General features: G+C 42.0%; 1 protein-coding gene across 2 annotated transcripts in view; it reads left to right on the top strand.

Annotated features, from left to right (window-relative positions):
• Positions 1 to 354: 354 nt before the first annotated feature.
• ELOVL6 (ELOVL fatty acid elongase 6) overlaps positions 355 to 20120 on the top strand; it is a 137288-nt gene continuing 117522 nt past the window's right edge. The window contains exons 1-2 of one of the 2 annotated variants that reach the window (XM_068543307.1): positions 355 to 440; positions 1115 to 1235. In XM_068543307.1, the coding sequence (XP_068399408.1) occupies positions 1147 to 1235 (89 nt within the window). In that variant the 5' untranslated portion in view covers positions 355 to 440; positions 1115 to 1146. Of the gene's footprint in view, positions 441 to 851; positions 961 to 1114; positions 1236 to 20120 lie in introns of those variants that run through there. The other variant, XM_068543306.1, reaches the window with a different exon arrangement.

Raw genomic sequence — 20120 nt, 5'->3', positions numbered from 1 at the left:
GGATGGACAGAGTAAAAAATACTTTTCCCTCTGAGAAAAGAAAGATGGGTGTATATGGAAGCAGAGGTTAAAACACTGCTGTGAGACTGGGGGATCAGTAGAGGTCAACATTACATTTAGCCCTCTCCTCAAACGTGATTCTGTTGCATCTACCACCGTACAATAAATAAAGCGAATTTCTCACGCATACAAATAGTTTTTGCATTGGACCAGTTGGTCCAGTTCTCCCAACTGCTAACTTCCTTCCCCCCTTTGTCTCAGTTCATTAACTTTACCCTTTCCCGTACCCAAACCCTCCACCTAACCTCCCTCCCTCTTCTGGCTACTAGTCACTCTCGACTTTACGCCACCCTCGTCCTCAGCATCCCCAGCCAGCAGCTGACTGGGGAGCTCTGCGGGCCGGGCCCCAGGTTAAAGTAAGTCAAAGCCGGAGCTCGGAGGTGAGTGACCTGGAGGGTGCGGCGGGGGCCAAGAGGTAGGAAGTGCGTTCCTTTCACGTGGGATTTCAGCGCAAATTTGTCTGGAGTTCTTGCGAGAGAGCTGGCAGGTTTTACTATTTATCACCTACTCGCCAAGCTCGCCTTGGGGCTGCACTCGGTTCTCGGAAACTTCATTCAAAAGCCAGGCTAGGCGGCCCACGAGGTCGGGACTGGGGGGTTGTGAATGACCTCGAGGCCACTTCCTCCCTCTCCGAGCCCGTCCTCTACTCCCCTGGTCACCTTCACGGAAACAAAACTGCCCCCCAGGGCTAGAGAGGTCTCTCTTTCTCTCAGTCTCCCTCGCAAAGGGTTAATTTGTCAGATCGCACGAGGGGGAGGAGATTTCCCCGTAGACAAGTAAAAAGGGTGATGGACAAACGTGCGGGCACTAAGACCGCAAGGCATTCGTTTCCTCCTACTGTGGATGCGGACGCCCGGAGGAGGAGAGTCCCAGAGCGAGGAGCTGGGAGCAGAGGCACAGGCAATGCTCAACCCCGACTGTAGCTGAGAGAGGCTGGGGGAGACCGATTGCCGGAGACCGAGCGGCGAGGGGAAGACCTAGGGGGGTGGGTGGGGGAAGCAGACAGGCGAGCACTCGAAATCAAGCGCTTTACAGATTATTTTATTTTGCGTAGAGAACACGTAGCGACTCCGAAGATCAGCCCCAATGAACATGTCAGTGTTGACTTTACAAGAATATGAATTCGAAAAGCAGTTCAACGAGAATGAAGCCATCCAGTGGATGCAGGAAAACTGGTAGGTGATGCTTTCGCGTGATACTGTCCCCGGGAGCCCTGCGCGTCTTCCCGGTGTGCCTTAATGTCGGTACTCCCTTTCTGGGGCGTGAATCGAGCGAGGAACCGCGACCAGCAGTGAGCGGATCGCTGAGTTCCCGGGTCTCCCGGGTGCAGGAGACATTGGGGCTGCATGAAGCGCGTGAGTCTGTGGGTGCCCCTGGGTGAACCGTGGCTACACATGCATCTTTAACATAGATTATATAACATAGACCATATATGTGTACATAGAGTAGATGTCTGTGCTACAGGGAAGGCGGGAGAGATGCCACAGTCCCTACCTGTGCTACTCCTTGTTTTCCTCTAGATTTGGGTTTTCTTGCTTGGCCTCCCGCAAGCAGAGTGTGAAAGGCAGTGGAGGGAGGACCCAGTCGCCTGCTCCCTTTAACCCTCTCCGGCCCGCCGTCCTCAGCTCTCTGGTCCTCGCCCTCTTCCCATCCTTCCTGCCCTTCCTTTCTCCTTGCAGCTCTGCTACTTCACTGTCTTCCTCTTTGCTGCTCCCCGGCCGGATTCCTCCTTTCCTGGACCCCTTTCCCCACGCGGATCCCTTTCCGGTTTCATAAAGAGACGGAGGCGGGGAGTGGGGGAGGAGGGGACAATGAAAACAGTAATAAAAATGAATGAACCCGAGCGAGTAGAGCCACGCCATTATTAAGTTTGTTTTACGGAAACGCCTTTTGGACACAATTCTAATTCAGTGGGAAGCTGCTGACTGGAGTTAAGACACGGATTAAAAACCTCTGGGTCCGCAGAGTCCTTCGGGGCTCTTCCCCAGACAAACTTCTAACCCGGGAAAGCATCTTTCTTGTTCACTGTGTCCCTCCGCCAGTCCTTTTGAAAATCCCTGTGTGGGGAGCGATCCTGTGTCACCTTGCAATATTTAACAGGGGGAGGGTGTGTGTGCTCATCTCGCTTCTTCCCTGTAGATCGAGCTGCTGTGGCAGACATTCTCTTACTCCTCTTAACCCCAGGTCTGGCGATCAGTAAAGAGCAAGCCGGCGCACCCCCAAGCCGGGCAGCGGCCGGCAGCCTCCCAGGTGCTGAATGAGAGGGTCCGGCCGAGGGGGCTCCCTCCTGGGATCTGGGGGATCCCGCCCGCCGCGTGCCTTCCGCGTGTCGTGACCTGCCTTCCCTCCCCCATCTCTCATCAATGGGAAACCAGAGACGCCGGCGCGCCGGGGGGCCGGGGCGGGGGAGCGGTGCAATAGGGGGTGCCGTGCACCGGAACCGGGGGACGGGGGTTCAACGTCTTTTTCTCCGGCCCCCAGGAGTCGCGACTAGTCTCGGGAGGTTCGGCCGCCGCTCCCGCCTCCTCCCTCCCGGCCGGCCCGCCCGGGACCGGCGGGCCATTTGCGGCCGCAGCCCGGCCGGGCCCGCCCCCTGCGCCGTGCGTGCCGACTGGGCCCGGCCTGTTGGGGCGGGCGCGACCGGCTCTGCGCGCTCACACTCGCTGCGGCGTGGTTGGGGGCTTCCGAGGGCGCGGGGGCCGGAGGGCCGCTGCCGGAAGCCAGGAGGGGAACGCGATCCGCTCGGGAAGCCGGGAAGTGCGGCGGCACACGGGGCGCGGTGCCGGGGCGCCCCCTGGGCCGCCGAGGCCGAAAGCGCCGAGGGTGGGTCCGGAAGACGGCTGTGCACCGGGAGGCTCGATCCAGTAGGAGTTTAGGCATTTAAGGCCTCGGCGCTCCGGGAGGCCAAGCCCCCTAGGGCGCCACCAAGGGAACCTTCTCCAGCGGCACTTCCTCCTCCCGTGAAGGGAGTGGCGCTGAAGGCAGGGTGGGGGCGGTGGCCCGGGGTGGCGGGCGGCACGGCGAGCCAGCCGAAGGCTCTGGTCTTCTCTGCAGCTGTTTGTCGCGCGTTCGCTTGCCACACAGCTCAGCCCATCTTCCTCCCCCGTTGGCCCTGCACGCTCTGTGGTTTCTAACGTCTGCCCCGTCTCTAGCTTGCTGCACCCTTGTTGAACCTGCCTCTGGAGCCGGCCTCCCCTCGCGCCGGCAGCTTGGGTTCACTGGGGGCCAGTGCCCCTCCGCGGTGGATACTGTCTCTTATTCACTTGTTGCCTTTTCTCTGAGGCCACTGTCTGTGGCTCCTCCACCTCCAGGTACCATTTCCCGCCTCTTTTCTCCGCTCGCTCAACAAGTAAACACTGAACCGGACAGGGCCTAGGCCTCTGGGGTCTGAAAATGGCAAAAGTGAGCCAATTAATCTTCGCTCGTTGGGCTCCTGCCACTCTTTCCTCCCAGCTCTTTATCTGTACCTTTCATCTGGCAGTGTCTTTCCTGGCTTTTCTTCATATGCTTAAATATCTGCATGTGTGTCTGTGCCTCCTATTAGACCATCATCTCTTCAGGGCATTGGTTCTTGTCTCATTCCAATCTTGATTATGCGGAGCACCTCGAAGAGTGCATTGTACATGGCAGATGCTGGGGAAAAGGGTTGTGTAGTGGGTTAAAATGATGATGGGTGTCCGTTTTATTGCCAGCACTACCTGTTAATACTCGAAGCTTAACATACTTGGCCTCCCCTTGCGTTTTGAATACTATGTCATAGTCACACACTAGGGTTTCCCCTTCCTGACTTTTTCTCTCTTTGACCTTAAGTGTCTTGCTTTCTTCTTTTATCCCAGGGTGTATGCATTTCTCCCAATATCCTTGGGTCCCAGTTTTATAAGCCTCCCCCCAAAACCTCAACAGCCAAAAAGTCTTGAACCAGGTGTATAAGAAAATGAAGATTTCCTTTTCATTTCCCTTGTTAACAGGAGAAGGAACTCCATAACCACGGCTTACACCCTCTTGGGGGCAGGGGAAGTTTAGGAAACACAAGGTCTTACCTTTCCCAGACTCATTAACTAAAAATGACTTGAATAGCTTCTAGAGGAAAAACACAATGTTGTGAAGTTTCTACTCTATTTTTTGACAAAACACTTTGAGTGGTCCTTAAAAATCCCTTAGACATAGCCTCAATTTAGAGGCTATGTCAAAACTAAGTTTAGAGAATTATAACTTCTCTCTCAAAAATAAGTTACACTTACTGTCTTTTGAAGAATTGTGAGGAAGGCCAGGAGTGCTGTTTTGTCAGTATGCTGTCTGAACTATACCTTTTGAATATTGTTTGAAGGCCTTTATTAAACTTATCCTATAATCCACATTCATTACCTTATTACATATTAGTGTAAGGGGACCCATTTTTGGAGTGGTGTTTTTATAAACTAAAGGGTTCAACTGAGAGAAGTTTATCAAGTTAATTGCTGCTTAAACAATGATTAACCCTGTATTCATTGTTCTAGGCAAGGGATAAATACTATAGACTGTTTTAGTCTTCTAGCAGGTGGTTTCACATGTAATAGATTAGAAAAGCTATGGAAATGCAAAGTAATAAATGTTATGCCTTGGAGAATCATCCTGAGCTTCATCTTGAAACTATATGTCAAGTTAAAAATATCCTGGGTAATATTATCTGGTAAATGAAAGTGTTTTGCATGAGGTAGAGGAAAATGCCTGCTTTTAGCTCAACAGCATTTTTGAGTTCTGATTTTACACAGAAAAGCCCTTGTGATTTTATGGCATTGAAAATAGAGGCATTTTGTTCTTTTATGAGATGTCTGGCCTTTACCTGTTATTTTCACGAATAGCTGACTTAATTTATAAGGGCTGCCATCAAGAGAGCAAAATCGCCTAGTGATTGGTAAGGTGACATAAAATTCATTGAGTGAGAAGGGCAGCTGGGCTCTGCCTTCTCTTTCAGCAGCCTGTCAGGCCTGTGCTAGCAGCGGTGGATGCTAGTTGCTCCAGTTGTAATTGTCTGGCCAATGATGATTATCTTCTGATGTCGGCTGACACGGTGTCCACCAATAGGAAAGCAGGAGGCCTGTGCTGACTGCTGTAACATTATGTATGTGAGGTGACGTCATCACAGGGCTTGTCTAGAACCTCACGAAACCCTCCCCCGCTCCCCTCTGGCATCCTCCACATCCAGCTTTGTATATTTTTCTGACTTTCTCCCCTCCACCCGTGGTAATGGTTATAAGGGTTTTATTGTTTTTATATTTTGAGTTCTGTATTTGGGGTCTATAAGATAGTGTAGGAATTTTTAGAAGTAAATACTGTCTGGCTAAGGAAACTTTATCCACAATTTGGTTTTTACTAAGGAAAAATAGTAAAAGAAACACTATTTATCAGTAAAAGGAATTGTACATCTTTGTGTTCCTTCTTATATGTGAGGTTTGGAAAGTAACGTACGATTTCAGTATGAAAAAACATACAAGTATTATAAGCCTGTGTTAGATTTTTACTCAAAATATAGCATCATAATGTCTATCAAACTTTAGAATGCAGGCTGTTGTTCTTCCTGTAGTGACAGTTGCTTTGCATTGATCTTTAAAATCCTCCTTGTGACCTGTTGTATGCTTTTGTAAGAAAAGTGGCTGGAAAACAGTACAATCTGTGGTCGTGAGACAGAAAAGGCCACAGTGTCTCATTTAATCAATGACACTACAGCAAATACAAATTTGGTCAGCTGTCTAGGAAACTACTGTGTCCACATTGTACATAGTGTGTTGCTTGCCACTTATTTTGGAGAATCACAGTTCATATTAGCCTTAAGATTGAAAATCCTAAGTATGAGGAACTTAACATTTCATTCAATAAACTTTAGAAAGCACTGAGATGTTGCCTAATATGTACTAGGTTAAGAATGAGAACACTGAGAAAAAGTATACAGAGGAAAATTGGAATCTGTTATGATCCTAGAAAATAATGAAATGTTGTGAAGGAACTTTAATCTGAACTTTTATGTAGCTTTAAAAAAACGATGTATATTCATGCAGTCTTTGATTTTTTTTTTAGGATTTCCAGGGATAATGCAAAATTATTTTATGATTATCCATCTCTATATTTGCATTAGTAATAAATATTATGCGTATGGTGGTAAAATGTTTACGTAGGCCTTTTGTTAAATTGGAAGTTAAATTTTGTGGTCTAAAGAAGGCCCCTTGGTGCTTTTAATGTTAGATGATAATAATTCTAAAAGTGTCAGGATCACATTGGAATTTAACTCCAAAGTCAGTCCACTCCAGATCTAAGAGTTGTTTTGCATATTTCCTTCTAGGGAGAATCTATCTAGTCAGCAGGAAAGTTTTGAGAAGGATGGAGACTTAAAAATACTTAGGAGAGCATAAAATAACCGTCTAGCCTGTCTTAAGCCAACAAAATAAAATGAAGTAGTACAGCAAATCAAAAATTCATCTTTGGTTCAATGATCTGGATATTTCAGGTCCAATATTTTCTGAGATGAGTTATCTAAAAATTGTTGCCATGATTCACTTAATTTTTCATGTCTGGATACAGGTGAGCTGAGCTGCCTTTATTAACAGGAATCAGACAACAGTCCACACAATCTGCCTTTGCTCTGTACCTTTATTCTTAGCTTCAAATCTGTCTGCTCCACTTACTTTCCATTTATCTTTGTTAGAAGAGCACAGGCATTTATCTGGGAAAGTTTACCTTAGAAAAGTTAACCTATACCACAGATATTATTCCTATTGATAACCTAAGGAAATCTGAATGAAACTATAACATGGCCTTATTGAAAGCTGTATTGGAAATAAAGCTTTACTGAAAATATAACAAGGCTTTATTGAAAGCTCATAACTTCATTCCTTTATTTGTGTTCTGATTGTGTGTGTATACAGGCAGGTACAGATTCGTAAAGTTGGCATAGTTACTCAGAGAATTTCATAACGACAGCATCCTTAATTATATTTGACTTGCAATAATTTTATTTTAGAGGTAGATTAATCCTTTTAAAAAAAAAGATTGCCCTAGAGTCAAGAATGGATTTGTAATTTTAAGTTCATTGAGCAAAAATCATCCCAAAGCACAGATCCTGGTAAGTCATCTAAGTTCAAGCTTATAATTTTATCATGATTCATTTCTGTACTGAGAACTCATGATTTTTAGTTTCAAGGTTATTTTTCTTAGTATATTGGAATGACAGGTATTTTTAGGAACCCTTTTGTTTAGTCATTCACCCACTATGAACTTTCTAAAATTTAACTTTAAGCCTGTCTGCTCAAAATAATGTACAAATGAAAAAGATTTACACTTACCTTTGCTGAGATAAATAATTAGACATGCTGATTTAGAAGCAGTTTTGCTGGACAGATACTCATACAGTTTTCTAATGAGTTAATTCTCTTTCCTTTGGGATTTCATATTTTAGTTTTTTTCTTTCTAAAGCTTTTTTTGGGTTTCTAATTGTAATATGATAAGGAAAATATCATTGACATAATGTATTTTGGGGAGGGGGACCCCTACTGTTTTTAACCAAATCTGTGATCACATATTTTAAAGTATAATATATATATAATATAGTATATATATATATGTATGTATATTATATAACTTCATTTTCTTAAAGATAAATTTCAGATGTTTTAGCTCAACCCTTAATTTAATTTTATTTTTTAAATTAGTTTATTTATTTATGGCTGTGTTGTGTCTTCGTTGCTGTGCGTGGGCTTTCTCTAGTTGCGGCAAGCCGGGGCTACTCTTCGTTGCGGTGTGCGGCCTTCTCATTGCAGTGGCTTCTCTTGTTGCGGAGCACAGGCCCTAGAGCACGCGGGCTTCAGTAGTTGTGGCGCGTGGGCTCTGGAGCACAGGCTCAGAAGTTGTGGTGCACGAGCTTAGTTGCTCTGCAGCATGTGGGATCTTCCCGGACCAGGGATCGAACCCATGTCCCCTGCATTGGCAGGTGAATTCCTAACCATGTGCCACCAGGGAAGTCCCTCAACCCTTAATTTTTTTAACACCCATCCTGGGACTTTTTTGTTTTGTTTTGTTTTTTTAATGATCCTTTGAATTCTGAGGCTGAATTTTTTTTAAAAATAAATTTATTTATTTATATTTTTGACTGCGTTGGGTCTTCATTGCTGCGCACAGGCTTTCTCTAGTTGCGGCCAGCGGGGGCTACTCTTCACTGCAGTGCGCGGGCTTCTCATTGTGGTGGCTTCTGTTGTTGCAGAGCATGGGCTCTAGGCACGCGGGCTTCAGTAGTTGTGGCGCGCACGGGCTCAGTAGTTGTGGCTCGCGGGCTCTAGAGCACAGGCTCGGTAGTTGTGGCACATGGGCTTAGTTGCTCTGCAGCATGTGGGATCTTCCTGGACCAGGGATCGAACCCGTGTCCCCTGCATTGGCAGGTGGATTCTTAACCACTGCACCACCAGGGAAGTCCCGAGGCTGAATTTTTGAATTGATTGTTTGTTAATACTTAATGGGCAGTACACAAGATCATTCTTTGAAGAAGACTGACAAGATGAATGAAATGCATGTTTATCATTTATCTTTGTTAGGAGAGTATAGACATTTGCTTAGAAAAGTTTGTTTATATATGTACACACAAACATGTGTATATACATAAGTATGTTAAAGTGACTTTTTTAAAAAATGAAAACAGATACCCCATTAAAGACCATTTTGTGTGTGTTTCCTGCTATTAGAAAAGCATCTTCCTTGGAATTCCTTGGTGATCCAGTGGTTAGGACTCGGCACTTTCACTGCTGTGGGCCTGGGTTCAGTCCCTGGTTGGGGAACTAAGATCCCACAAGACGCACAGTGTGGCCAAAAAAAAAAAAAGCCTCTTCCTGAGCCAAATGTACTTTTCTAAAAATACATCCTAATTTGACTATTTTGTCAATTTTTTTAACTAGTTAAATAATGCTATTTTAGTAAGTGTCTTAAAACTGCAAAATTTGAACATTTAGTACTTGGATTTACCCCAATTATTAATAATTTTTAAAAAAATCTTCAGTATGGGTAATAGTAGGTGAAACCCTCAAGTTTTCCTGTCTTTTAGGCCCAATTGCCTGTCTCCTTCTATTTATAAAGGTGGTGTTAATACAATGTAAAGGTTTTTAAGATGCTAGGCCCACTCCAACTGGGGTAATTGACTTTTTCAGGTGAAGTGGGTTCAGTGGAATTGAACTCTTTGAAGTTGAGAATTTCATGATCTTGTTTCAGGAGGCTCAATGGGGAAAAAAATAAAAAGGCCTGATGAAAAGGTTTAATCCTGAAGCTTTTGTTTTTAATGTGTGAGACTTCTCTTGAAGTCTAAGGGTGCCTTAAGCATTTAAAAGCTGGTCTAGCAGTGGTTATCATTACAATAAGAGGGTAGGAAACTCAATAAAAAGTTATTCTAAATATCAAGTTTGCAGTTTCCTCTCAATTTTATGACTTTTTGACATAGATTTAATTTCAAGATCTTAGAAAGGAAGGTAGATTTTCTTCATTCTGGAGTAATGATACTAATAGTTGATACATAGTTGTTTACTGATTGCAGGCATTCTTTTAAAGTGTTTTCTATATGTTAACGGTTAAATCCTCCCAGCCACCCTTTGATGTATTATCTTTTTGATTTTACACAATAGGAAATGAGGCACAATATGGTTAAACAAGTTGGAATTTGTATGTAGGGACAAAAAAAGGAGAAAATGGGCTTCAGCCTTGACTAAGGCTTGGTCACCCAGGCCCCTAGCATCCCCCTATTCGTATGAGAATAAATATTCAATCAATAAAATAATGCACTTGGAAAATTGGCAGTACTGTAAACATGTGGTTTTAGTCTAGTATCTCACAGTGTCTATATTCTGTTTTTCGCTAAGTGGATCCTGAACACTTAAGGCAAGAATAACTACAAAAAGCACTATTAATGTTATAATGAGCATCGTACTGTGCAGATATAAATACTTTAATCATTAAGAATTATTATAAGTATTACTATCAATACTTTTACGATTGTAGAAAGCCATGTCACCTTTAATAATGCTTCTATCATAAAATATTCCAATTTTATCTCAAACAAACCATGACATACAGGTTTGGAACATGTCTTACAAAGCATACTTTGTCTGCTTCTCTACGCTGTGAGCACTGCCCACTCAGCTTGGTTCTAAACCCTAGGAGCTTCTGTTTCCACCTGGTACTGCCTGTAGCCAGGCTTTCCTTCAGGCAGGTTTTAGTAGCTACTGGTAAATAGCCAACACCTGTTGACAGGGGGGAAATAAATAAATAAATAAATAAATAAATAAAATTAAATCTATATATTACCCCCCCCCCCCCACACACACACAAACATATGGGTTGGAGATGTCCTTATTCTTTTTTTTTTTTTTTTTTAGAAATTCACGTTCTTTTATTTATTTATTTATTTATTTATTTATGACTGTGTTGAGTCTTCGTTTCTGTGCGAGGGCTTTCTCTAGTTGCGGCAAGTGGGGACCACTCTTCATCGCGGTGCGCGGGCCTCTCACCATCGCGGCCTCTCTTGTTGCGGAGCACAGGCTCCAGACGCGCAGGCTCAGTAATTGTGGCTCACGGGACCAATTGCTCCGTGGCATGTGGGATCTTCCCAGACCAGGGCTCGAACCCATGTCCCCTGCATTGGCAGGCAGATTCTCAACCACTGCGCCACCAGGGAAGCCCCGATGTCCTTATTCTTAAAGGTCAGCTCCTACAGTGTGAAGAATTAAAGAGAACATTGTTTTGTTTATTAGTTTTAAATCCTTTTCCTGATTTTAAAGTAAATATTTACTATAGAAAAAAAGAAATGAAAACATTAAATAATATGCAGGAAAAAAAACACCTTTAATTCTTATCCAGCGGCAACCACTGTTATTTTGCCACATTTCCTTCAGCTTTATTTCCAAGATTTTTATATACTTTAGATCATTCAGTGGATGTCGACGACAGGTTGAGTTCTCTTATTATGTGCCAGGGACTGCACTGGGCACTTTCATTCGCCTACTGTCTCATTACAACTTTATATGTTGCTTTGTTTCCTCTTTACATTATAAATGTTCTTCATGTCACTAAAACCTCTCCATAAGTATAATTTTCAGTGGCTACTTCATATTGTATTGTTTGGTCTTAATTTAGATAACCACTCCCTTACATGTTAGGTTGAACATGTTAAGTTTCTAATATTTTGCTATTAGAAATAGTCCTCTGGACATTGTTGGAGGAGGTCATCAAGAGGACGTTGGCCCCCAGTTGACCGGAGAGCCAGACCTGGGCGATTCAGGCTCCTCACCCCCTCCCCTGCCCTTGGAATATAAGTTTTGCCCACCATTGCCACAGCCAGAGCCATTTCAGTGATGCAGCCTTGAGAGGGTAATGTGTTGTTGAGACCGTCTGGGTGGTACGCAGGGCTGAACCTCCTTAAGGACAGCATATAAACTCTTAGTTCCGGCGGGCGGGTGCAAAGATTTACTTGTCTTGCGGCCACCCAAGACAAGCTTCATTAGGAAGTCCGCTTGCTTGTCACCTGCCACCTACCAATCTGGAGTGGCTGCCTTTTTCTTTGGTCTCGTCCTGCCTTCCAGTCAGTGTAAGGGGGCCAGTTTCAAATCTTACCTGGGTACTCCTGGGGATACAAACCAACAGCTGTCCTTCTAGGCCTGGAGGTGGCACTGCAGTGGGCAGCTCGCACCCCTCTTCGTGATGAGAGCACAGGTAAAGTTTGCTGTGCTACTAGAGGTGTTTTATAACTAACCTATTATTAATAATGCTTAACTCATATATGGCCTGACCCACCGGGCCCCTATCAACTGTAGAGTGATTCCCCTTTAAGACCTAGTGTTGTAGATACTTGGAATTTGTGGTTTTAACACTAGCAGTTTTTTTTTTTAATTTTAATTAATTAATTTATTTATTTATGGCTGTGTTGGGTCTTCGTTTCTGTGCGAGGGCTTTCTCCAGCTGCCGCAAGTGGGGGCCACTCTTCATCGCCGTGCGCGGGCCTCTCATTATCGCGGCCTCTCTTGTTGCGGAGCACAGGCTCCAGACGCGCAGGCTCAGTAATTGTGGCTCACGGGCCCATTTGCTCCGCGGCATGCGGGATCTTCCCGGACCAGGGCTCGAACCCGTGTCCCCTGCATTGGCAGGCAGACTCTCAACCACTGCGCCACCAGGGAAGCCCCACACTAGCAGGTTTGACTTGGAGAATGATCCAATGGTCCAGGAAATCAAGCAGGTTTGGTTTTTTGGTTTTTTTGTCTTTCTTTTTTGCTGAAGCATTCGTTTGTCAGAGCAGTTATGTTTGCTTTCTTTTATTGTCTGGTAGGCAGGAAATCTTGGAGGTGGAAACTTACGTCCTTGTGAAAAATGTCCCCACGAAGGAGTGCAGCACTTGGTACTGACTATAAAAGTAAGAGAAGATTAAGAGGTCAAGGAACACTGTGATCCTTAATTGAATTTTCTAGGTTAAAGGAGTGTTCTTCAAACTTTTTTGCTGACATTCACCTAAAAGATGTTTGAAAAACTATGTACTGCCTCACACATTTAATTTTTTTTCTTTGTAAGTTGAAGTAAATTAATTTTTTAATAGAGATAGAATAAATAAGTTGAGGATTGGCTAGTTTCAATAAATATTTCATGACTTGCTAAGATAGGTTTATCTCTTTATTGAGTAATGCACAACAAATCTGAAATAAACGACATAACTTTTTTAAAAAAATTTATTTATTTTTTATTATTTTTGGCTGTGTTGGGTCCTCGTTTCTTTGTGAGGGCTTTCTCTAGTTGCGGCAAGCGGGGGCCACTCTTCATCGCGGTGCACGGGCCTCTCACTATCGCGGCCTCTCTTGTTGGGAGCATTGGCTCCAGACGCGCAGGCTCAGTAGTTGTGGCTCATGGGCCTAGTTGCTCCGCAGCATGTGGGATCTTCCCAGACCAGAGCTCGAACCCGTGTCCCCTGCATTGGCAGGCAGATTCTCAACCACTGCGCCACCAGGGAAGCCCGATGACATAACATTTTTATCCATGGTTTCATTGATTGGTAGCTCCAAAAAGCAGTCTACATTCCACCTCGATACATTTAAAAGACTCAGCTGTACTCATCCTACATTGTTTCTGGTTGTTCTGAACTGAGAATATCTCAACATTCAGAAGGTAGAGTCTAGTCAACAGGAAAAAAAAAAATGAAGATTAACATTCTGCCTCACATCATTGTTCATTTTTACTTTGCTTTTGGGGTGAGAAGGAGAGACACGGGTAGGCTGTCAAGTGTCTTAAACTATCTTTTCTTGACTGCGGAGAAGGTCATAGCTGATAGCATTTCTGTGTGTGTTGTGGTCATTAGGACTAGTCTCCTGATTGGGCAAAGCAATTCCTTATTCTTGACTTGGTCATCAACTGTCAGAACCTGAGGACTTCCTCAAGAAGCTCAAGAAGTAGAAGCTCATTCTACTTGGGGTGTCTCTGATTATTTGAAGACTGTTCTACATATTGACCTGAAAGTTATGACCCTCCATGGGTCGTCCATTAGTACTTAGTCCTGACTCTAGCTGTAATTTGTTCTCACTTCTGCATGAGTGTCTTGTATGCATTTGAAAATGACTATCTCCACTCTAGGCGTTCTTTTTTAGAATATCATCTGCAGTTCACTGGTAATCCACATGGATACTTCTGAAAAATAAAAAAGTAGAACTCCTATACGTTTGAATAATTAAATATTACCTACTAGGAAACTCCTGAGAAATGTATGGAAGCTTACTAAAATTTGGCACTTCTACGTTAAAATGAGCAAGTCTGTATTAGAAAGTACAGTGAGGGAGGGGGGAGTCCTAATTTAGTATTCTACTAAAAAGTCCACAACGTGGTGCTTTGGGACAATACAAAGCTCCTATTGTATGGGATATTCTGGAAATTTTAAGAACTCTCTGTTAGCCCTGAACCAGTGGGGTTGTCTTGAGTTGTAGTTGGTTTTCATTTACTGTTCCTGCATTCATATTTGCAGAAATACTTTTTTGGAACCTGTATTTTGTGATGGCTGATATTGTTTGTGATTATACTGCTTTGGTTGGTACTTGGTTCTTCTCCACTTCTTTGTAATTACTGGGTTCGTTTTCTACTGACAAGAGGGTAGTTTGGGGTAGAAAAAAGTTTGAGAACCACGCTCCGTGTCCTCGATCCTTAACCAGGTATTTGGGCCAGACTCACGTGGAGAGTTTGTTTTTCCTCAGAATACACGTGTACAGGCTTCATCTCTGAGATTCAGAATTAACGGGTCCATGGAGGGGTCCAGGTACTGGAAAAGATCTTCCCAGCTGATCCTTGCCTTAACAAGGAGCGCCGCTGTGGTGGTGCTGATTTCATCTCACATTCTTTGCGTCTGTCTTCTCAGATCATTGATTTCACAAACTGGACACCTCTCCCTCTTCTAGTCTGTTCCACCTCCTTTATCAGCTAGCTACATGGGACCAGGCCGTCACTCTGCCCAGCACCCTTCTCTCCCTCCTTACCTCTAATTCACACCAAGTCCTTTGTGATCTGGCCCTCAGTTTCCTTTCTCTCGGTTCATTTCCATTGCCACTGGCCTCCTTCAGGCCCCCAGCACTACTTTTTGTCTCCTCGCTCACTTTCCAACCTCCAGCTCCTGCCCTGCGTTCAGCATTCTCTAAGTCACAGATCCCTTCGTGTCCCTCCCGTGGTAAAAACCTTCAGTGGTTTCCCCTTGTCTATAGGACAAATTGGAATTCTTTTGACTGATTTGAAAAGCCATTCAAAATCCCAGCTCCAGATTATCTTCCTAGTATTACCTATTGAAATAGCCCTCCTCCCAGGCCTATTCAAGTACGAAACCTTTCTCTTCCCCACCCACCAAAATCTGTTGTCCTTTCTTTGTGGTTTGCTGGCACTTGGCTCATAAATAGATTAGTATTCTCACTTCTATCTTTGAAATCAGTGCCTATCACAGAATTTGGCTATAGTTGCCCTCACTGTGTGTTGACTAGATGAATGCAGATATGAATGAATACACAAGGCTGTTTCTTTACTCTCGGATGTGTATCTGCTTTATTATCCAGTACCTCTTTATATGGTCCTTAAGTGAATTATGGGAGACTGTCTAGTGCCTTCTTGAAACAATAATAAAAAGACTTCTTTTTTTCATCTAATTTTCTTTTTAAGAGGAAAGATATTCATTTAGCATGACTAATTTTTAGTGAATCCATTTTAATTGTTGGGATTATTAGTCCTTTTCTAGGGAGCCGAACCAACCACCCCAATCAGAAAGAAGTGAAAAGCTTGCCTAAAGTGGGGGGGAAGGTGGGATTGTATGCACAAGGAAAAAAAAGTCAGGAAGAAAATAATAGTGGTACCAAAATGGTAAAAATTAGTTGTATAAAATGATGGTTGTTATTTCTCTTATTGCTCTTCCAGTTTTCCATAATCTTTTTGTATTACATTCTGGGTATGTGTAGGTGGTGGGATTTTGCATATGGTCATATTTTTTCACTTTTTGCATTAACTATAGTGTACTTACTGTCTTCATAGTAAAAGATCAGCTTCATTTTATAATGGTATATTATCTGATATAAGGTAATAAGCATTTTTGTAAAACACCAATGCACATTTTAATAAACATTAAGCAACATAGTTAAACACAAAGGCATTCTGTGAGAACAGGGAACTGCACATTCTTATTTCAAATGAATCCACTTTCTTAGATTAAGGTAGAGATTAGTCATACTGTTGATGTCACAAAAACTTCCCTGTCTTTCTCCAATTCTAAATTATACAGTTTGATTATTTTTTTAGTGGGAAAGGTTCCGGCTTCTTTAAGGAAGGGTGATAACAGACATTCATTTCACTTGAACATGACAACTTTTATGTCTGGGTTTCAGGAATGTATCTAATAGGGCAAAGGTTCCCCAGAGACAATAGTCACCTAATCTAATAGCAATAAAAGATTAAACATAAACCTGTCTCTAGAGAGCAAAAAATGAATCGGATAATCGGCTCAGGGACCTCTGGCACCTGGAAACAGATGCTGCACATGTACCTGGGATACATCATTAACAAATACTCCAGCACTGCTGAATGCCTGGGAGGTCGAGGCATCGAATGCCTGATTTAGAGGAGCTGGAAGGAATTTGTTACTCTCTGCAATAAAGGGCCAGTCTAGTCCAGAAGCCAGGCCTTGTGGAGCCAGAGAACCTGGTGTGTCTAGTCTGGTAGGAAGTCCCAGGGATCTTGTTGGGACCCCAGTGACAGAGCTTTTTCACAGGACTGCTTTGCAGAGATCTTATCAGTTCTGGGCATTGCTTTGAACTCTTGCTTCTTCTGGACTTACTCTTAGAGAGAAGAGAGAGACAAGGGATTGTAGTGTGAGAACATGAGAAGTAGTATTTTGTTTTTACAGTTAGCTGTGTCTAGGAAGCATTGTCTCAGCCAGCAAACAGAAGGGCCCAGGAGCCGGGAAAGGGAGGGTGGAGGAGAATGGGTCCAAATCATATGGGATATAGTTTTTAAAAATCTCTGTAATTGATTTAATGATGATCTTTTGGTTTTAACCTTCCTATAAATTTAGAAAAAGTTCTGCCCTTACGCTCCGGACAACTTAAATAAGTATTCTTTCTGGATGCAAGAAAATAAGCAGTAGGTTAGAAATATCCTAAAGGAGCAAAATAGAAAATAGTAAATATAAGAAAAATATTAGGTATATTAGACTCAATTTTTCTAAAAGAGTGTTAAAAATACTATTTCCTCAAAAATAATATTTCTTGAAGTAAATTTAAAAATTTAATCTGCTAAATATTTATGACTTTCTTCTGTAACATCAGAAAAAAGGTACATTTATCTCTTTCCAGGTAACTTTTTTAAGGGAAGTTTTTTTCCTATTACAGAAATTTATTTTTTTTTTAATTTGAAAACTACCCTAAAATAAAGCATAAGAAATTATACATTGTTTCATATTCTAGAACAACACATTTATGAGCCTAATACTAAAATTACAATTTACCAAGTATGAAACATTCTGACTAGCACAATCTCTAAATACATATATACATTTCTGACTGGTAGAGAGTGAGGGCTATATGATTGTATCTGACATTTTAAAACATTAAAACAGGAATTTTCACATTATAAACTTCTGATAAATTTTTAAACATTCAAGCAAATTTTCACATACTTTAAACTCTTGATATGTATTTACACTTTATTTTGAAAATAGCCTTCCATTTCAATGCCATATAATATGAATATTATAATAATTTTAAAAATAAGTATTAATTATTGGGATTTTTTAAAAATTGGGCAAATGTTGATGCCAGTCCCTCCTTTAGTTCTGTTGAGAAAAGCAAGAAGTAGTCAACATCCTGTAACTGCTGTGTAGGCTTGGATTGGGGGTATTTTATGTGGATAAGTAAGGCAAAACAGCTGGTTTTTTGAACTTTCATTATTATATAGAGAGAGTAACACACTCACAATAGAAAACTACATAGAATAAACTAAAAAAAAAACAAAAAAACGACTCTACCATTATAAGAGAATTAATCGTGGCTAAGGAACAAAAAGTTTGGCCTCAGAGATCTATTGCATCATCAGACTAAACTTTCTGTGGAGATTGTTTCTTCCCCGAAAAGTATTTGGTGTCCAGAGGCTCTTTTTGTCCCAGCAACGCTGAAGGGACCAGGGTATAGGGACTCAAGCTGGTGAATTATGCTTGTCCTACTGTCTCACAGTGGAATACAGATTCTAACAAAAATTGGTGCAATTGGATACCCCTTTCAGGATTAAATTTTACTTAGTGGGAAGAATACGTAGTCTCTTTTATGTTTACAATCTGTCCTATCTGGATATGCTCTAATAGATTTAAACTGTTTTCCTAAGGTAGTTACAATATAACAGCTCCAAATGTCTTGTTTATATGCAAAGTCTAGGACATTTGGAATGTAGTAGTTTTCCGAAGTATTGCTATAAATTGTGTTTTCATTGATCTTGGGCCAGACCGTCAATAGCTTGCCAATTGTCTTCAGTAGTTGGCTTAAATTGTTTTTTTCATGTGAAATGAAAAGCAATACTCTTGTTTTCTCATGAGTTCAGCTGAGTTTAAATATTTAATATTTCCACCCTAGTTTCTGAAATTTATGTATGTATTGTTTTTCATCAAATTGTATGCACCCGGAGGCCTAGAATTAGGAGATATACATAAAATCGTTACTTTTTTCTTAAGACTTTTCTTATGTAGAGAAGTATTAGGATTCATCTTGATAAAGCAAAGATGTGTACTGTCACAGACACATTTTTTAAAGGAATAAACTCCTATCACTTGTAGTTTCTTCATTCAGTGGATAGGCCTGATGCAAGTAACTTTAAGTTACATATTGTAGAAAATTTAGGAAACACAAATAAGCAAAAATAAGAAAGCAAATGTTACCCTGAGATAAACATTAACATTTTGGTGTATATCTTTTTAAACATCTTTCTTTCCATCTATCCATCTCTATGTTTTTAACAAAAATATTTTCATAGAGTTCATACCGTATTTTTCTGTAACCTGACTTTTTTTCTTAATATGGAATGGAACATTTTTCCCTGTTCTTAAATACTTCCTTCACCAAATTGTAAGCAGAACTATGTTTCTTTAATGTAATGTTCTAGCTGACATTGGAAAACTTGAGGAGACATATGTCATTCTTTTCAATCAACATATTTTCTATCATTCTTAGAAGGAAAAAGAAAACTAGTAGCTTTAAAAGAGCAGGGCATCCCTGGTGGCGCGGTGGTTGAGAATCTGCCTGCCAATGCAGGGGACACGGGTTCGAGCCCTGGTCTGGGAAGATCCCACATGCCGCGGAGCAACTAGGCCCGTGAGCCACAATTACTGAGCCTGCGCGTCTGGAGCCTGTGCTCCGCAACAAGAGAGGCCGCGATAGCGAGAGGCCCGCGCACCGCAATGAAGAGTGGCCCCCACTTGCCGCAATTATAGTAAGCCCTCGCAGAGAAACGAAGACCCAACACAGCCAAAAAATAAATAAAAATAAAATTAATTAATTAAAAAAAAAAAGAGAGCAAAAGAATACACTGAATAACAGCACTAAAATGGTTTTAAGTTTGACCAGTAGAATAAAAGTGCAATAAATATCAGATCATTTTCTTCATGGATTATGTCTTCTTTGGGTAATAACTCATCAGTTTGCTGTGCAGAACAAACCCGCCAATCAAGGAACTATGTTAAGATGCTTTTAACTGCAAGTAACAGATTATAATTAACTGTGGCTTAAAACATAAAACATTTAACTATTTCATGTAAGAATAAATCTGATTGGAAGCCTCTGTAGTCATTCAGTGGTTTAATAATGTCATCGATGTTCCAAGTTCTATCTGAGTTTTTGTCTTGCCATCCTTAATGTATCAGCAGTATTTTCTTGGTAGTTCCAAGATGTCTGCCATTTCATCAAACATCTATCCTCACTGCAACTTCCCAAGCAGAAGGGAAGGGACAGCAGCAAAGAAGCCTCCTTTTAGTTATCTTCTTTGTCAAGAAGATACCTCCAAGCCAACTTGCTCTTAATAAGTTTATAAAAGGATTTACTTCTATTATTGCTGTAAGTTCATCTCATCAGTCAGGCCTGGGTCACATGCCTCACTTTTGGACCATTCACTGACAAAGAGGAGTGGAATTGCTTTTCTAACCCTTAGACTGCTGACAAAGAGACTGATTGCCCTGAGATGCTTATACCCTGTCTTTCAGGGCTGTGTGCATTGCCCTCCAAGCAATATCAGGTTAAGCTTCCTGTTAGCAAGGGAAAGAATTGGGTTGGCTAGCTTACCCTCCACTGTGCTAGTAGTACAAGAACATACACTCTAAGAAGACAGAAAAGATTTAAGTCTGAAAATTCATTTTGGTACTTTTGATGTTAAACACAAATTATTGTGGGAATTACTCCTTAGTCTCTAAGGATGATAGAGCTGGAAATACTAACCTTCTAATGGCAGTGGAGGAATAATTCCTAAACAAAGTCCCAAGAAATGATTAAGAAAGAACTGTTCTACACATTGCATGACGTGAG

The sequence above is a fragment of the Eschrichtius robustus genome, chromosome 4, assembly GCF_028021215.1.
Source record: "Eschrichtius robustus isolate mEscRob2 chromosome 4, mEscRob2.pri, whole genome shotgun sequence".
Classification (NCBI taxonomy): Eukaryota; Metazoa; Chordata; class Mammalia; order Artiodactyla; family Eschrichtiidae; genus Eschrichtius; species Eschrichtius robustus.
The sequence above is the reverse complement of the archived record's forward strand: the minus strand, read 5'-3'. Positions and strand labels throughout refer to the sequence as shown.